Raw genomic sequence first — 18,481 nt, forward strand, 5'->3', positions numbered from 1 at the left:
TCTCTGCCAATGCGGTACACCCTCCACTGATGCGTTCCCCTCTGCAGCAGCAGACAGAGGAGAGCAGAGAGGGAAGGAAAGAGAGAGAATGAGAGGGGGCATCACACAGCAGGCTGCCACTTCAACAGCATCTCCTGTTACACACACACACACACACACACACACACACACACACACACAATGGATCGTTTCAGAGGCCCCAGTGGGTAAATAGTAATACAGCCATGAGTGGCAACACTCAGATGCCGCAGTGGCTAGACTCATCATTCCCATTGAGAAAGGGACCACGGTCGTCAAGGGAATGGCATTCTAAAGAGGCCTCATCCCACATATTCTGTGTCTCTTTTTCCTCAAATGCACTAACTGATTTCTGTGATCTGGCTGGGTGAATATAACAAGTACGGTGCTTTTGTACTATTCTATTCAGGCGATGCAAGAGCAGCTGAGGAGAGGGCCCACGGTGGGGCCTCAATTCCTTAGCCTGCGGCCCGCGCTATTGGTCGACTCTTCTAACAAGGAGGCCTGCTCATTGAGCTGAAACCTGCCTCTCATCAAGACAGTTAAGTCAGTTGTCTATTGTTTTTACAAAAATACAAATATATACACTACCAGTCAAAGGTTTTAGAACATCTACTCATTCCAGGGTTTTTCTTTATAATTACTATTCTTTACATTGTAGAATAATAGTGAAGACATCAAAACTAATGAAATAACACATATGGAATCATGTAGTAAACAAACAACTGTTCAACAAATCAAAATATATTTTATATTTGACATTCTTCAAATAGCCACCCTATGCATTGATGACAGCTTTGCACATTCTTGGCATTCTCTCAACCAGCTTCATGAGGTAGTCACCTGGAATGCATTTCAATTAACAGTTGTGCCTTGTTAAAAGTTAATTTGTGGAATTTCTTTCCTTCTTAATGCATTTGAGCCGATCAGTTGTGTTGTGACAAGTTAGGGGTGGTATACAGAAGATAGCCCTATTTGGTAAAAGACCAAGTCCATATTATGGCAAGAACAGCTCAAATAAGCAAAGAGAAATGACAGTCCATCCTTACTTTAAGACATGAAGGTCAGTCAATACGGAAAATGTCAAGAACTTAGAACGTTTCTTCAAGTGCAGTCGCAAAAACCATCAAGCGCTGTGATGAAACTGGCTCTTATGAGGACCGCCACAGGAAAGGAAGACCCAGAGTTACCTCTGCTGCAGAGGATAAGTTCATTAGAGTTACCAGCCTCCCAAATTGCAGCCCAAATAAATGCTTTACAGAGTTCAAGTCACAGACACATCTCAACATCAACTGTTCAGAGGAGACTGCGTGAATCAGGCCTTCATGGTCGAATTGCTGCAAAGAAACCACTACTGACACCAATAAGAAGAAGAGACTTGCTTGTCCCAAGAAACACGAGCAATGGACATTAGACCGGTGGAAATCTGTCCTTTGGTCTGATGAGTCCACATTTGAGATTTCTGGTTACTACCACCGTGTTTTTGTGAGACGCAGAGTAGGTGAACGGATGATCTCTGCATGTGTGGTTCCCTCTGTGAAGTTTGGAGGAGGTGTGATGGTGCTTTGCTGGTGACACTGTCAGTGATTTATTTAGAATTCAAGGCAAACTTAACCAGCATAGCTACCACAGCATTCTGCAGTGATACGCCATCCCATCTGGTTTGCGCTTAGTGGGACTGTCATTTGTTTTTCAACAGGACAATGACCCACACCTCCAGGCTGCGTAAGGGCTATTTGACCAAGAAGGAGAGTGATGGAGTGCTGCGTCACATGACCTGGTCTCCACAATCACCCGACCTCAACCCAATTGAGATGGTTTGGGATTAGTTGGACCTCAGAGTGAAGGAAAAGCAGCCAACAAGTGCTCAGCATATGTGGGAACTCCTTCAAGACTGTTGGAAAAGCATTTCAGGTGAAGCTGGTTGAGAGAATGCCAAGAGTATGTAAAGCTGTCATCAAGGCAAAGGGTGGCTACTTGGAAGAATCTAAAATATATTTTGATTTGTTTAACACTTTTTTGGTTACTACATGATTCCATATGTGTTATTTCATAGTTTTGATGTATTCACTATTATTCTACAATGTAGAAATGAGTAAAAATTAAGAAAAACCCTTGAATGAGTAGGTGTGTGTCTGTATATATATATATATATACACACACACACACACACACATATACACAGTGGGGAGAACAAGTATTTGATACACTGCTGATTTTTCAGGGTTTCCTACTTACAAAGCATGTAGAGGTCTGTAATTTTTATCATAGGTACACTTCAACTGTGAGAGACGGAATCTAAAACAAAAATCCAGAAAATCACATTGTATGATTTTTATGTAATTCATTTGCATTTTATTGCATGACATAAGTATTTGATACATCAGAAAAGCAGAACTTAATATTTGGTACAGAAACCTTTGTTTGCAATTACAGAGATCATACGTTTCCTGTAGGTCTTGACCAGGTTTGCACACACTGCAGCAGGGATTTTGGCCCACTCCTCCATACAGACCTTCTCCAGATCCTTCAGGTTTCGGGGCTGTCGCTGGGCAATACGGATTTTCAGCTCACTCCAAATATTTTATATTGGGTTCAGGTCTGGAGACTGGCTAGGCCACTTCAGGACCTTGAGATGCTTCTTACGGAGCCACTCCTTAGTTGCCCTGGCTGTGTGTTTCGGGTTGTTGTCATGCTGGAAGACCCAGCCACGACCCATTTTCAATGCTCTTACTGAGGGAAGGAGGTTGTTGGCCATCTCGCGATACATCGCCCCATCCATCCTCCCCTCAATACGGTGCAGTCGTCCTGTCCCCTTTGCAGAAAAGCATCCCCAAAGAATGATGTTTCCACCTCCATGATTCACGGTTCGAATGGTGTTCTTGGGGTTGTACTCATCCTTCTTCTTCCTCCAAACACGGCGTGTGGAGTTTAGACCAAAAAGCTCTATTTTTGTCTCATCAGACCACATTACCTTCTCCCATTCCTTCTCTGGGTCATCCATATGGTCATTGGCAAACTTCAGACGGGCCTGGACATGCGCTGTCTTGAGCAGGGGGACCTTGCGTGCGCTGCAGGATTTTAATCCATGACCGCGTAGTGTGTTACTAATAGTTTTCTTTGAGACTGTGGTCCCAGCTCTCTTCAGGTCATTGACCAGGTCCTGCCGTGTAGTTCTGGGCTGATCCCTCAACTTCCTCATGATCATTGATGCCCCACGAGGTGAGATCTTGCATGGAGCCCCAGACCGAGGGTGATTGACCGTCATCTTGAACTTCTTCCATTTTCTAATAATTGCGCCAACAGTTGTTGCCTTCTCACCAAGCTGCTTGCCTATTGTCCTGTATCCCATCCTAGCCTTGTGCAGGTCTACAATTGTATCCCTGATGTCCTTACACAGCTCTCTGGTCTTGGCCATTGTGGAGAGGTTGGAGTCTGTTTGATTGAGTGTGTGGACAGGTGTCTTTTATACAGGTAACGAGTTCAAACAGGTGCAGTTAATACAGGTAATGAGTGGAGAACAGGAGGGCTTCTTAAAGAAAAACTAACAGGTCTTTGAGAGACGGAATTCTTACTGGTTGGTAGGTGATCAAATACTTATGTCATGCAATAAAATGCACATTAATTACTTAAAAATCATACAATGTGATTTTCTGGATTTTTGTTTTAGATTCCGTCTCTCACAGTTGAAGTGTACCTATGATAAAAATGACAGACATCTACATGCTTTGTAAGTAGGAAAACCTGCAAAATCGGCAGTGTATCAAATACTTGTTCTCCCCACTGGCATATATATATATATATAAAAATATAAATAAAAAAGACAGTCAATAGTCATCATGGCCGCTGTCGGACACATGAAAGGACCAGGAATTCGCATTGTTGTCATTGAGTAAAGCTCTTCTTATTGTGTCTCTATTGTATCTCTTGAGAAGAGAAATATGTATTCATGGGAACCTCAGAGCTGTTTTGCTCTACTGCACTATGAGTAACCTGGTTAGGGTGTGAGCAAAACCAAGGCTAGTTACAGTTTGCAATATCACTCAGTTGAATGCGAAAAATAGATGTTGATATATGCTAACCAAGTTCAATCTCAAGTTGGTTTATTAGTCCAGTGTTTCCCCTATATTCATTTAGCAATGGTGGCCCAGCAGTGGCCCTAGCGGTAGCAATCTCTCGGCCCAACCCTACACTATGCACGTGTGTGTACGTGTCCCACTAAAGTAAGTTAGTCGATGAGCAAGGCGAGATGTGTGTGTGCTCATGGGTGTTACCCAGGTGATATGATGACTCAAGCCTCTTCAACTCTTTCACCTGAGTAAGGAGCCATTATCGGCCTCTGCAACTGTACCTCTGCTCTCACAGCTGAGACTTCTGAAGCTGCTACTGTAGAACGCAAAGAGCCCTTTGCATTTTGGATTGCAGCCCCAGTTGGATTACATAGTACTAGCATTAGCCAAAAACCTTACCTCAGCTAACTTGTTGGCTACAGTATATTTATAATGTGTCATGAGTCAGGACCGATCAATCACAACAGTGATCAATATTTTTCAAGATGGTTCAGTTTGGTGACAGGTGTTCTTATGTTGAGATGTCAACACAAGACAATGTCTATGACACCTGAATGTCTTTGGGCTTCATGACAGATAAACACATCTAAACTTTGTGACAGTGTTTGGTCTGCTCCTACCTTTCCGTTGGCTTTGGTCTTGCTGCTGCTATTGCTGCTGTGGTTGTTGTTGGTGGTGGGGTTGGCATCCTCATGGACCCGGTCCAAGAGCCAGAGCAGGAACTCCAGGGCATCGTGCTGAGAGTTCCCCCTGAACTGAGAGCCGTATTTGGACACAATACTCTGGGGACAGACAGGGAGGAGGAAATCAGATAAGGACATTACAAAATACATAAAAATACTTTCCAACAAACCACAATAGAACTCAAAGATATTAGCCTTAGAGGTACAGGCTGACCGGTCAACCGAACAGGGAATATTGAACACGGACAAAAAAGAATGTAGGCTAAATACTCTGAGGAAAGACCAGGAGGGAGAGATTATATACGGACTAGAAAATATATATCAGTTAGGTTTCCAGCAAAGTCCTTTAAATCTTCTGACAAAATACATGAGCTGAGAACTTCGAAAACACTACTGTTCAAAGTTATTTCTTTATTTTTAGGAAACATTGTCTTGTGGTAAGTAAACAGCGTCTTTTGACAGCGTATTCAATCAGCTCCCCTCAGGGTTGGGGAGTAACTGATGACGTTATCCGATTACAAAAAAAAAAACTGTAATAAGTTACGTCAGGGGTTCTCAACCGTTTTCACTCAGGTCCCCCTTCCAGCATTGGGGAACATCCGGCGCCCCCCCCTGCACACGTATCCGCGCCACGTCTATTTCTTTGGGCACAAGCACTGTCACACTCCTCTTGTTGGCGGAGAGAACATTTTGCAGGTTTAATGCTTATTTCCTGCAATTCTACACATTTTGTCATGGAGTGCAGAGAAAATGTTGCAGTTTTAAAGCTAATTTTTTTGCAATTCTATAAATGTTTCCACGTCTAATGTGTATTCATGTGATATTTGAGTGATTCGAACATTACTACAAAATCTACGGGCTAAAAAACCTAACTAAAAAACATTAGCTGACGAGCTAGTTGATCTGGACATTTCTGACAAGTTATAAATAGCTCTCTAATGTATGCAATGACTGACATGGCAAGAAGAAAACTGATGATGCACTATCCAATTTCGAAATTGCACCTTGTGCATTCTACTATTACAACTTTCAAGAGTAAGTTGAAAGCCAGACTGAGTTCCTTAAAAATAAAGAAATAAAAACAATTTCTTGGATTACTTTTAAATTCAGAAAGGATGTTTGCGAAAAAATACACTACAGTCGTGGTCAAATGTTTTGAGAATGACACAAGCATTGGTCTTCACAAGGTTTGCTGCTTCAGTGTTTTTAGATATTTTTGTCAGATGTTACTATGGTATACTGAAGTATAATTACAAGCATTCCATAAGTGTCAAAGGCTTTTAATGACAATTACATGAAGTTTATGCAAAGAGTCAATATTTGCAGTGTTGACCCTTCTTTTTCAAGACATCTGCAATCTGCCCTGGCATGCTGTCAATTAACTTCTGGGCCACATCCTGACTGATGGCAGCCCATTCTTGCATAATCAATGCTTGGAGTTTGTGGGTTTTTGTTTGTCCACCCGCCTCTTGAGGGTTTACCACAAGTTCTCAATGGGATTAAGGTATGGGGAGTTTCCTGGCAATGGACACATAATGTTGATGTTTTGTTCCCCGAGCCACTTAGTTATCACTTTTGCCTTATGGCAAGGTGCTCCATCATGCTGGAAAATGCATTGTTACGTCCCTCTTACGTCACCAAACTGTTCTTGGATGGTTGGGAGAAGTTGCTCTCTGAGGATGTGTTGATACCATTCTTTATTCATGGCTGTGTTCTTAGGCAAAATTGGCTCCCTTGGCTGAGAAGCAACCCCACACATGAATGGTCTCAGGATGCTTTACTGTTGGCATGACACAGGACTGATGGTAGCGCTCACCTTGTCTTCTCCGGACAAGCTTTTTTCCGGATGCCCCAATCAATCGGAAAGGGGATTCATCAGAGAAAATGACTTTAGCCCAGTCCTCAGCAGTCCAATCCCTGTACCTTTTGCAGAATATCAGTCTGTCCCTGATGTTTTTCCTGGAGAGAAGTGGCTTCCTCGCTGCCCTTCTTGACACCAGGCCATCCTCCAAAAGTCTTTGCCTCACTGTGCGTGCAGATGCACTCACACCTGCCTGCTGCCATTCCTGAGCAAGCTCTGCACTGGTGGTGCCCCGATCCCGCAGCTGAATCAACTTTACGAGACGGTCCTGGCGCTTGCTGGACTTTCTTGTGCGCCCTGAAGCCTTCTTCACAACAATTGAACCTCTCTCCTTGAAGTTCTTGATGATCCGATAAATGGTTGATTTAGGTGCAATCTTACTAGCAGCAATATCCTTGCCTGTGAAGCCCTTTTTGTGCAAAGCAATGACGACGGCATGTATTTCCTTGCAGGTAACCATGGTTAACAGAGAAAGAACAATGATTTCAAGCACCACCTTCCTTTTAAAGCTTCCAGTCTGTTATTCTAACTCAATCAGCATGACAGAGTGATCTCCAGCCTTGTCCTCATCAACACTCTCATCTGTGTTAACGAGAGAATCACTGGTCCTTTTGTGGCAGGGCTGAAATGCAGTGGAAATGTTTTTTGGGGATTAAGTTCATTTTCATGGCAAAGAGGGACGTTGCAATTAATTGCAATTAATCTGATCACTCTTCATAACATTCTGGAGTATATGCAAACTGCCAACATAAAAACTGAGGCAGCAGACTTTTTGTGAAAATTAATATTTGTGTCATTCTCAAAACGTTTGACCACAACTGTACATCACCAACAGTATGTGGACACCCCTTCAAATTAGTAGATTCGTCAATTTCAGCCACACCCCTTGCTGACAGGTGTATAAAATCGAGCACACAGCCATGCAATCTCCATAGACAAACATTGGCAGTAGAATGGCCTTACTGAAGAGCTCAGTGACTTTCAATGTGGCGCCGGCATAGGATGCCACTTTTCCAACAAGTCAGTTCGTCAAATTTCTGCCCTGCTAGAGCTGTCCGGGTCAACTGTAAGTGCTGTTATTTGGAAGTGGAAACGTCTAGGAGCAACAACGGCTCAGCCGCGAAGTGGTAGGCCACACAAACTCACAGAACAGGACCGCCGAGTGCTGCTAAAGTGCGTAGCGCGTAAAAATGTTCTGTCCTCGGTTGCAACACTCACTACCGAGTTCCAAACTGCCTCTGGAAGGCTCTTTTCTGTTCCAACATGACAATGCCCCCGTGCATAAAGCGAGGTCCATACAGAAATGGTTTGTCGAGATCGGTGTGGAAGAACTTGACTGGACGGCACAGAGCCCTGACCTCAACCCCATCGAACACCTTTGGGATGAATTGGAACGCCAACTGCAAGCCAGGCCTAATCGCCCGACCTCACTAATGCCTGCAGCAATGTTCCAACATCTAGTGGAAAGCCTTTCCAGACTAGTGGAGGCTGTTATAGCAGAAAAGGGGGGACCAACTCCATATTAATGCCCTTGATTTTGAATGAGATGTTCGACTAGCAGGTGTCCACATACTTTTGGTCTTGTAGTGTATATTATGACACCTTTCTGTTTTCTCAATTATATTAAATACCACATTGAAAATATGGAAAGTTAAAGTTTGTTCCACATGAGCGAGTCTGACCAAAGTCAGAGACCACTATGTCTATGATGACACACCAAATGCGTTTGATGGATCATTTTTATTTTCTTCTAATGCCTCTTAAGGGGAAAGTAATCAAAAAGTAACGGATAGTAATCAGATTACGTTACCGAGGTTGGGCAATCCAAAAGTTACGTTACAGATTACAATTTTGGACAGGTAACTAGTAACTGTAACATTTAGAAAGTAACCTACCCAACCCTGGCTCTCCTTGAGACAGTGATGGGCGTAGCCAACCATCTCCCTCCTCCCCATTCTCTCCATTCCTCCCTTCACCCTCTGAGTAACAGAGCCCAGACGCTCCTCCACGCTTCATTAAAAATCGCTGCATCATGCCGCCAGTGTTCTAAATATAAACACCGGACAGGATGGGTGCCCCCCTACCTCCCTACTATCTGAGATGGACCACTAATGAGCTTAATAATTATGAAGGGGACCCTCCGAGGGGGAGGGAGGCAAAAGGGGCATGTTGACTGTGGTTGTATCTGAAATGGCATCCTATTCCCTACTTGCACTACTTTTTGCAAGGGTTCTGGTCAGAAGTAGTGCACTATATAGGAAACAGGGTGCCATTTCGGACACAGCCTGTTTTCACTAATCCTAGTCACTCTGCCTATCAATGGACAGTGCTGTTACGTTACGTTAGGTTGCTACACCAGAAAGGCTAAGAGGGAAAGGGGGAAACAGAGTCGGAGGTGATGGAGAGAGTGGTGGGGACAGCAACCGATGTGTCCAAGGTTACAGTGGGCCCGCTGTGTCTGGGAAGCAGAAACCTGATGACATCACAGAGCTGTGATGGCTTCATTAGGACAAGGGGTTGAGAGGAGGAGGGCTTATGTTCTGCTGTGTGCACACATTTGGCTTTGTTGACGTCCAGAGGTGATCCTGCTACTATGGCATGTTAGGGTGTCTGCACAGCAGCACTGTTGCTAAGTAAGTAAGGAGCCCCATATCTGCATAGACATATCAACATGGCCTTTACTTTTCACACCCACCCTATGCCTGAGAGGAGATAGTGGTGTAATCCCACCAAATTGTAGTACGAATAACATTTTCTAACATTTTGAGGCCTGTTTGAGTAAGCCTGTATCACCCTCCATTTATTATCATACCCAACCAAATCAAAGACAGACAGCTTAGACACCCGACACTAACATTTAATGACTGGCCATGAAAGTGCCAAAACAAACATGATATACTGTGTTTCTGTCCCCACAGGGAGCATGGGAATAATAATGCAGGGCTATTTGGTAAACATTGAAGAGATTTGAGAGAACCTGGGCATAAAATGTGTTGGTTGGGACATGTTGAATCGGATAGCCAAATATTATTTCTTAGCCTTAGAGAACTATGTCAAGAAGTAGAAATGTGAAATGTGTTTTCCACATACAGTTGAATAAAAGCAGGTCCACCATTAACCTACACAGTCTCCAGGGGCAGTTGACAACGTCGTGCTCGCTCACCCTCTCACATCTTAGGAGAGGTGGAGACCCCCACACTCAGACAATACACACCAGGGAATAACATCACACACATACACCACTCCTGCCCTGGCATCCAAGACAGTGAGCTGGAGAGTGTTTGACTTTCCCCTCTTTAGCGTTGGTCTCACAAGTACCCCACATCCAGTGTAAACAGCGAGGTATAAGGAGAGCTCCGTCGGGACCAGGAATGTGCCATACATCAACAAAATGACCCCTCTCCTTCAAAAACCCATTTACAGGGTCACACCAACTCACCTCACCCCAGCCTGGCCTGTCAAATGGACCTTGTTAGATTACACAATGACAGTCTGGGAGGGAGAACCATGAGGAATGATGACATTACATAAGCTTTAGAGGTTGTGATGTTGACACAGACACACGCAAGAGCAGACGTTGCTGCCTGGCGGGAAAGAGCCTGGACGGTCTCCATCACCATCATTACTGGCACCTCCATGCCTGGTGTTGCTGGTTGGTGCTCCTCTCCTCCGTGTCATCACTTAATACATCCCCTGCCTTCCCTTCCATTCCTTCCCCCATTCTATCCACTCAACAATACCTACCACTTCTTCTCCCTCTTTTTCTCCCATACCCTCCCTCCCTCGTTCCCCTCTCATTTTCTCCATTATTTCCACTCATCAATCTCAGCTGAGCTCCAGACGACCCAGCCTCCCCCCGTTTCTCCCATGGAGGACGACCGCTGGTCGGGGGGAGAGAAACACAAACCTCGGCCCACCGCAGCCCCGGTCTCCTGATTCCCCACGCTAGACGCCCCCGTCACAGTTTTTTGACCCAAAACTCATCCAACTCCTCGATCCTGATTAATCGGAGTCTATACTGTATCTGAATTCACCTCCAAAAGAATGAACAATGAAAACCACTATTTGTGATGGCAGAGGACATACTAGTTTGGATGCTTGACTTCATGTCCATGTATTCACCTCCAAAAGAATGAAAACCACTATTTATTATGGCAAGACAACATCATATTTGGATGCAAGGCTCTCCAAGATTTCCCAAGAGTCTCGGTAACATAACATGAAATCCTCCTCCAGATATGCTGCCAGTGTGTCGACAGAGTAAAGCCCAAAGCCTTTGCCTCGTCTCCGCGACAACGTCCCTAATGTGGGAATATTACTACCATCAAGAACAGAGAAGGAAACAAAGGATGAATTGCGATTGGTTATAATAATCTCTGAGTGGTTTACAGCCTGGGAAAGGCTCTCTGTAAACGCTACTGTAATGGAGAAGTTTAAACTCCTATGGCTGCATCCCAAATCGTATTTCCTATAAAGTGCACTACTTTTGAGCAGGGCCCATAGGGCTCTGGTAAAAAAAATTGTGCACTTTGTAGGTAATAGGGTGCCATTTGGGACGCAGCCGCTATGACTTATAGTGGAGGCAGTAAATGTGCAATTGTGTGGGAAGAAGGAGGGTCTGAGCTGTTACTGTATCCTAAAGGCACAATTGGTAGTTTATTTTGTGGGGGGGGCAAATGGCAGCACTACCACGTAGTTTGGAATAAAGCTGAACAATGGAGTAAAATAAGCTTCTAATTTGGGATATGGTGGGGTAAGACAGTTGTACTAAACTCATGAGGCATTTATGTTACATTCTTCAAGAATCAATGGGTGTTCTGTATATCGTTAGTTAAATGACCACTGAACAGCTGTAAATATTGCAAATTGCTCCTTTAACGGTTTCTGTGCCATTCCCTTCACTAAGATAAAGTGGGGAGTCGTGTCGTTCCAGCCCCCTTCTATGTGATTGGGTGGTCATACAGCCTAGTGTAGTTGAAATTGATCCAACCCCCCCCCCATGTTGAACCTAGACCATTAATCATGGTGGGGAATACATCTATGGGAAATGCGCCCAAATTGCAGTGCTTACATAGACATATCACAGACATATTTCTCACTGTGTTTTTCATTATATTGTTTTGTCTAAGTTTTCCAGGTAAAATGAAGTAGTGGTGCCCTGCTCACTGAGTCATGAGGAGGCATGCTGTTTCTAACGGTTTTGCATTTGAAATATTTTTAGTGTAGTGCGGAAGAGACTAAACTGACTGTTGTCGTCTACCAGTAATTCTAGTTTAGCCAATTTCTGAGTTTAAAGGGAAATACTGTGAGAGAGCGAGAGAGAGAGCGTGTGTGTGAGTTCCGTAGCTCTTGAAAGGAGAGAGCAGAGACAGGAATACACAAACAGCGTCTCTGCCTGTGCTCCAAAACAACCAACATGACTCCCACTCACACCCACCACCAGCTACACAGGAGTCATGGAGAAACATGACACAACCACCACCTCCAGACTTGGCAAGGAAAGTCAGGGAAGGGAAAAGCTTGCAGAGCCAACTTTTATCCTCACTCAGTCACTGTTGAACTGGTTTACCAGGCCAATGCCTCTGACTAGTGCTCTTTAAAAGCACACTGACATTGACAATAACAATTAGCTGTCAAAGAACCACTGTGCAGAAATCCTTCCTCATCACAAACTAGTACCATTCCTATGGGGGACGGGAGTAAATGGATGGGTGGGTGTTTTCCTGTCTTTCACCAACACTTTTCTTGTTTGTTTTGGAGCTCACTGCTGCACTCTCCATACGCACCAGTGGCGCTAGCGCAGTAGGGGGTCTCCACCGTCTCCTCCTTTCCCAGGCTAAATGCACTGGGCTGCACTGCTACAGCAGTAAACATCCTCATCTCATCCAAAGAGGACCAACAGATAGAAATCAGTGTATTGTTAAAGTCTGGCAGGCAGAGTCAAAGCCATCCTTATAACCGCAGAGGAGGGAATGAATGAGAATGAATGGGAATATCTATACCCAAGGGCAGTTGATTATTCAATAGATCTAAGTACTACATTTCAACCAAGTGCAGTCTTTCGAGGGACTCTGCACACAAAGCTTAACGTATAAGCTTCAAAAAGCATCTCACTTTGCCATTCCTGTTCTGAAGCTTATGAAATCCTTCACCTCATAGCCCTCTATCTTTGCATCGCAGTTTCGATTTCCACAAATTACTACTAGAATCATAATAAGCTTAGAGCCTATAATAAGCCGAACAAAATCTAAATGTTCTAATACGGAATTCTAAACGATCTAATTATATTTGCAGCATAGGTCCAAAAGTCCAGTAAATGAGAGTGAGCAATGTAATTCGCCCAGGGGTATTAGCTTTGGGCACTGCGCCCCTGGATGACCAGCCACAGGTGTCCCTGTGGGTACAGACCATAGACATACATATTCATACATCATCAGGCCAGACAGACACCTGTGCAGACTCAGCCGTCTGGAACTCTGGCCTGCTTTCCTGGCAGTCCCTGATCGTTGTGTTGCCTTGGTCTGGCTCACTCCCATCAGCATTCGGTAAACTCAGTGCACCACCCCTGCATGTGAAGTACCGCTCCCTTCCTCCCAGCAAGGACATCCAGGGAATGCAGACAAGCCACCTCACCTGTGTTTGTGGCAGGTGGGAGCCACAGGGCACACACACACCAACACAGCATGCTTATTAGTTAGCAAATGTGCCCTGATGTGTGGTCAATGGTCATTAGGCAATAGGCTGACACATGGTTTGGACCATGTTTGTGTGGGGGGAAAATAAAAAGAGAATCCAAACATATGTGAGTTTTGACACTGCCTGTACGGTTAGTACATGTCTCACCTGTTTTGACCGTTGCCACAGGCTCCTCCTCTGAAATGCTACCTGTCTGCTTACATGGAAATAGGACGTGAGAACTGTTCTGACTAGAGGGAGTACAGCTACGACCGGAAATGACATTTTCGTAGCAGGTTAGGAGAATTTACGCAGCAGGTTAATTATGATAACTGTAGGTTAAGGTTAGGAAACAGGTTAGGCTTAGGGTTAGCTAAAATGCTTCCGGTCTTAGCTGTACTCCCTCCAGCCACAACCCACTAGGCACACCGTCATTTCGGAAATGTGGGTAATATTTGGTTGAGATGTTGATCAATAAGATTTCAACCTTTATTCACTCACTCATAAAGACAGCCAGAAGTTTGTTGAATTCCCAATGTGTTATCACTATGCTTTCAACCATATAAATGGTTGATATTCTGCACAGATTATTATAGCAATTGTGAAGATCTACACAGACCTGCAACCTCTGCATGCTATCTTAAACATGCACACTTTCTATTATTACATAAGACATGTTTAGTTACAGTAGGCTAACCTCAAAATGTCGCCATTGACATGTTACTCATTTTAAGGTTGAATAAATACTGTTATTCGTTTCTAAGAGCCTTAACTTTAGGCTATTTACTGTACTACAAAAGTAATATTGAATTGTATTGGTTGGCAACACAACCAAATATCAACATTTAAAGGATATCTAACGCTTGGATAGTTTCATCTGAGCCACTGGCTTAATCCTATTCTTTAACCTTTATTTTGGGTTTAGTTGGAGACGTAAATCCAACATATCATTAGTTAACTTGTCGACAAGTTAATAGGCTATTTACTGTATTGCAAAAGTGATATTGAACTGTGTTTGGTTGTCACTGACTTAGTCCGGCATTCATTCTAGTTTGTCTACAAATTAATAATTGATATGTTGGATCCATGTCTCCATCTCAACCAAGAACCAAAGTTAAAGAATAGGACTAAATCAAACTTTATTTAAAGTGCATTTAAAATTTGATTAGATTAGATTAGATTTAGTCCTATTCTTTAACTTTGATTTTTGGTTGAGATGGAGAAGTGAATTCAACATATCAATTACTAATTTGTTGAGAAACTGTAATTAAAGACAGACTAAGTCAGTGGCACAGATGGAACTATCCAAGCAGGAGATACATCTCCTTCAAATGTTGATATTTGGTTGCGTTGCCAACCACACAATTCAAATATCCAGTTTGTCTATAAATTAATAATTGATATGTTCGATTCACGTCTCCATCTCAACCAAACATTTAAGTTAAAGAATAAGACTAAATCTAATCTAACTTTAAATGCACTTTAAATAAAGTTTGATTTGATTTAATCCTATTTTTTAAATTTAGATTTTTGGTTGAGATAGATGTGAATCCAACATATTTATGATTAGCTTGAAGATTACATTTGAAATCAACCAAATCTTTAAACCTCGGCCTATATGTAGTCTAATTTTAGATGAACCCTGGGTTGAATTGAAACAATAGCAGTTGATAACTTTGCAAATGCTATATAGGCCTAAATAGTATCATTGATGATACAGCATATGACTTATGAAGTATGGTTACATTTAATTTGCTTTGTTAAACCTACCCTTTGGAATGACTTCGATAGCAACAGCGAATATATTTAGTTATTAGGAGATCTCTCAATAATAATTCCTATGATAGGTAGTAGTCAGTGACTACTTCTACTGACTACAGTGGTAGTAGTCAGTGACAAATATCAAAGCTAGGCTTGGTTAAAACCCTGGATGGGAGACCAAATGAATGGCTGTAGATAAATCAACTCTCCAGTAGGAGTTGCTGCCCAGCCAATTGGATTTTGCTGATTGTGGATATAACATTGAAGATCTGACATTGTTACAAATTCAACATATTTTAGCACATACAAGGTTTGTTTATGTTAAAAATTGGTTACAATGACATAATCAAGTGGCTGAAATTTCAACCTGAAAGCAACAGTTTACTAGATGACTTTTTTCTAATCCAATCCACATAGATTCCACTTCACAATACGTTGACAAATTACAATGAAACAACGTTGATTTAACCAGTTTGTGCGCAGTGGACACCTGTTGAGTCTGACCGTTGATATAACCGCCCACACATAGGGCTACTGTAATTACTATGACAAACCGTCATGTAAAAGGAACGATGTGTTCTCTTTAGTTAAATATTTATTTTGTTTGTGAATCATTCGCAAATTCCAATCGTTTTAGAATGAAGTGCTGCGCTGGAAACTGTAGTCGACTCCGTGGGCACGCGATTGCTCCGAGCTTTGAAAATGTATCATGATCCGAGTCGCGCAGAAGCAGTAAAATGTATCGTGATCAGAGTCGCGCAGAAGCAGTAAAATGTATCATATGATCAGAGTCGCGCAAAGCAGTAAATAGGCCTATAGGTGAACAACAGCGGACACTGTTAGGGAAATTAACCAATTAAGCCTCAAACATGAGTTGTGTTTGAAGTGTTTCTACACAAGTGACTCACCTTGAATTCCACGGACAGTTGAGGGGTATATTCGAGGGTCCAAAGCGCCCGCACCAAGGATGCCAACTGTGTGGTCACCTCACCCCTGGCAAGTTGTGCGTCCTCGTTTTTTACAATTCCGTTTACTCTCCCCTGACACAAATCAGACTTGTATTGTTCCAAACCAAGGTACTCCGCCAGAAGGTCCGTATTACTGAGGCACTGAACCACCGCATTCATGAAACAAGTGTTTCCATGATTCTTCAAACCAAGGACTCCAGGAGTTTTGTCGCCATAGCACCACGACAGCCTGTCTTTTATAGATCCATGAGAAGACAAAGTTGAGGCGCTTTTCTTCACCTTAATCTCCCTCGAGACCAGAAATTCATCTTTATTAAAATTCCCTGAGTTGGCACTCGACGAGCACGCGGCGCTGTTTCGGAACCCGCCATCATCATCCTCGCCGTCAGGTGTCTCGACGTCGCCAAAGTGTGCCAAAGTTCCCAAAGTTTTCAGTATCCTGCTCATGAAATGCCCAACGGACTTCAACGATTTCCTTCTGAAAACCTTCCCGGCTTTGTATTTCTTCTCTTTGCGTTTTGTCGATTTGGTTTTCATGGACTGTTTCCTCATCTTATTCTCCTTGTGGTTATCCATGGTGGCTGGTTATTTACCGAAAACGAAACAACGACTGAAGCGATATACTCCTACCTGTCTGCCTGTACCCCTCCTCCTCTCGAAACCACTCCGGTCTCTGCTAATAGACAATATGGAGGTGAAGGCACATGACTAAACAATGTCCCTCAGACATTCCGGTAATTCCAGCCAGGTCTCGACGCGCACTTGTCACACTGTTTCGCTGGTAAAATGGTGAAGCGGCGGGCACTTGTAACCAGTAACCACTGTATAGGTGAGTTGTCTTCAACTCCATGGTCGTAGTGAGGCTCAATACTTCCTCGTCGTTGGCACAGTGCTCGAGCACATACAGCTGGCGGTCTTTCTCTCTCCCTCCCTCGCCACTCGGAGCGCTGCTGCTGGAGTGAGTTCTGTTTGGTGGATAGTGCGCGTTATTCCCGCCCTCCTACTAGTTTAGCCTACATTGAAGGTGGCGGACGTAGTGACAGGACTCTGACACTGATGGATATTAGGCTTATTGACAACTTGAACAAGCTTGCTGACAATCATTTAGTAACAGGCGTATAAGCTTCCCCTACAATTAGATGCATGATAAGGAGTATTGTGTGTTGTTTAATCAACATTACAAGCATTCTGTAGGCCTATATTAACAAATACTGAACCTATTTTGTATTAGAGCAATACAAGGTCTGCACTGTACAGTACCCTTTCTTTCCTTTTTTACTATCCTCTATATTGGCATAATGTGAGTAGGCTACGGTGCATGTCCTCTGTCACAACATGGTCCCAACGGAAAATAATGATATTTTTTAGGTGTGTAGGAGCCCCCTACTGTTTTAGGCTGAGATTGTTCTGAAGCCCGGTGATGGCACAGTAATAGACTGCACCAGCAATAAACTTTCCTCTGATGGAATGCCTCATCTAATAATGCACTGTTGGAGATTTTACTGCACTGTTGGAGCTAGAAACATAAGCATTTTTCTGCACCTGCGATAACATCTGCAAATCTGTGTACACGATCAATCAACTTTGATTTGATTATTCATCACGACTATCAAACAAATGTCCTAAAAATAATATAGTCAGGCTGGCACATCCCCCTCTCACTGCAATCTGGAGACACACGTGTGGAGGAATCAAATGATGGGAAAGACACAGAATAAATGGTCTTAATGCTACTTGGTACTGCATGTTTTGTACGGCAATGTGCTGCTGAGATCCTCAATCAGTTTCGGTTTTAATTTCACAGCTCGCCAAGACCATGGATTGGATTTAGTGAGCCAGATGTGCTGATTTACTCAAGCAGATGTATAATATTCATATTTCTCTTCCAATATTTGTATAATCTCATTTTATTGCAGTGTAATAGGGAAACCTTGTATTTCTGAGGAGTCTGCACTCTGCAGCCCCCGGTTCCAAACTTCTGCAATGAGTCAGAAACTCAAACTCTTACCCTATAGGGCTATACAGTACTCTTATCTTATAGCATGGCCTCCTGAGTATTCAGTGTGTGTGCATGGGCAGTTGGATGGTTTGCCCTATTTTACAGAGCTGGGGTGTAGGTTATGTTTTGCTGACTTGGTCCGTACATAGCGTACTGCAGGTTTGCGCTCTCTTTTTGTGGGTAGCGGACTAGTTGGGTAGCTATTAATTATTGAGTTTTGAGCTTCTGAGCAATCGAGCGCGCACACACACACAAACCTTCTCCTTACCGAAGTCTCTGGTGAATCTCCAGTGATAGATAAGCTGACAGCAGCGGTGTGCTAAAGTGCCTGTGAATCTGGGCCTCGTCGTCTCTCTTTCTCTTCTTTACCACACGACACGCATATAGGACAGTCATATCTGTATGAAATATGCATTTAATGTACTGTGTAGCCTGCCTTTTTACAT

The 18,481-nt window shown here is 43.3% G+C and overlaps 1 protein-coding gene across 1 annotated transcript in view; it reads right to left on the minus strand.

The window, feature by feature from the left end:
- Positions 1-17,003, minus strand: part of usp43a (ubiquitin specific peptidase 43a) — a 115,421-nt gene extending 98,418 nt beyond the window's left edge. Inside the window, exons 1-2 of the mRNA XM_045209259.1 lie at positions 15,977-17,003; positions 4,709-4,870 (exon numbers count right to left, since the gene is read on the minus strand). Coding sequence (XP_045065194.1) covers positions 4,709-4,870; positions 15,977-16,612 — 798 coding nt within the window. The 5' untranslated portion in view covers positions 16,613-17,003. The remainder of the gene's footprint in view (positions 1-4,708; positions 4,871-15,976) is intronic.
- Between the last annotated feature and the right edge of the window lie 1,478 nt (positions 17,004-18,481).

Source organism: Coregonus clupeaformis, chromosome 29 (genome assembly GCF_020615455.1).
Source record: "Coregonus clupeaformis isolate EN_2021a chromosome 29, ASM2061545v1, whole genome shotgun sequence".
Classification (NCBI taxonomy): Eukaryota; Metazoa; Chordata; class Actinopteri; order Salmoniformes; family Salmonidae; genus Coregonus; species Coregonus clupeaformis.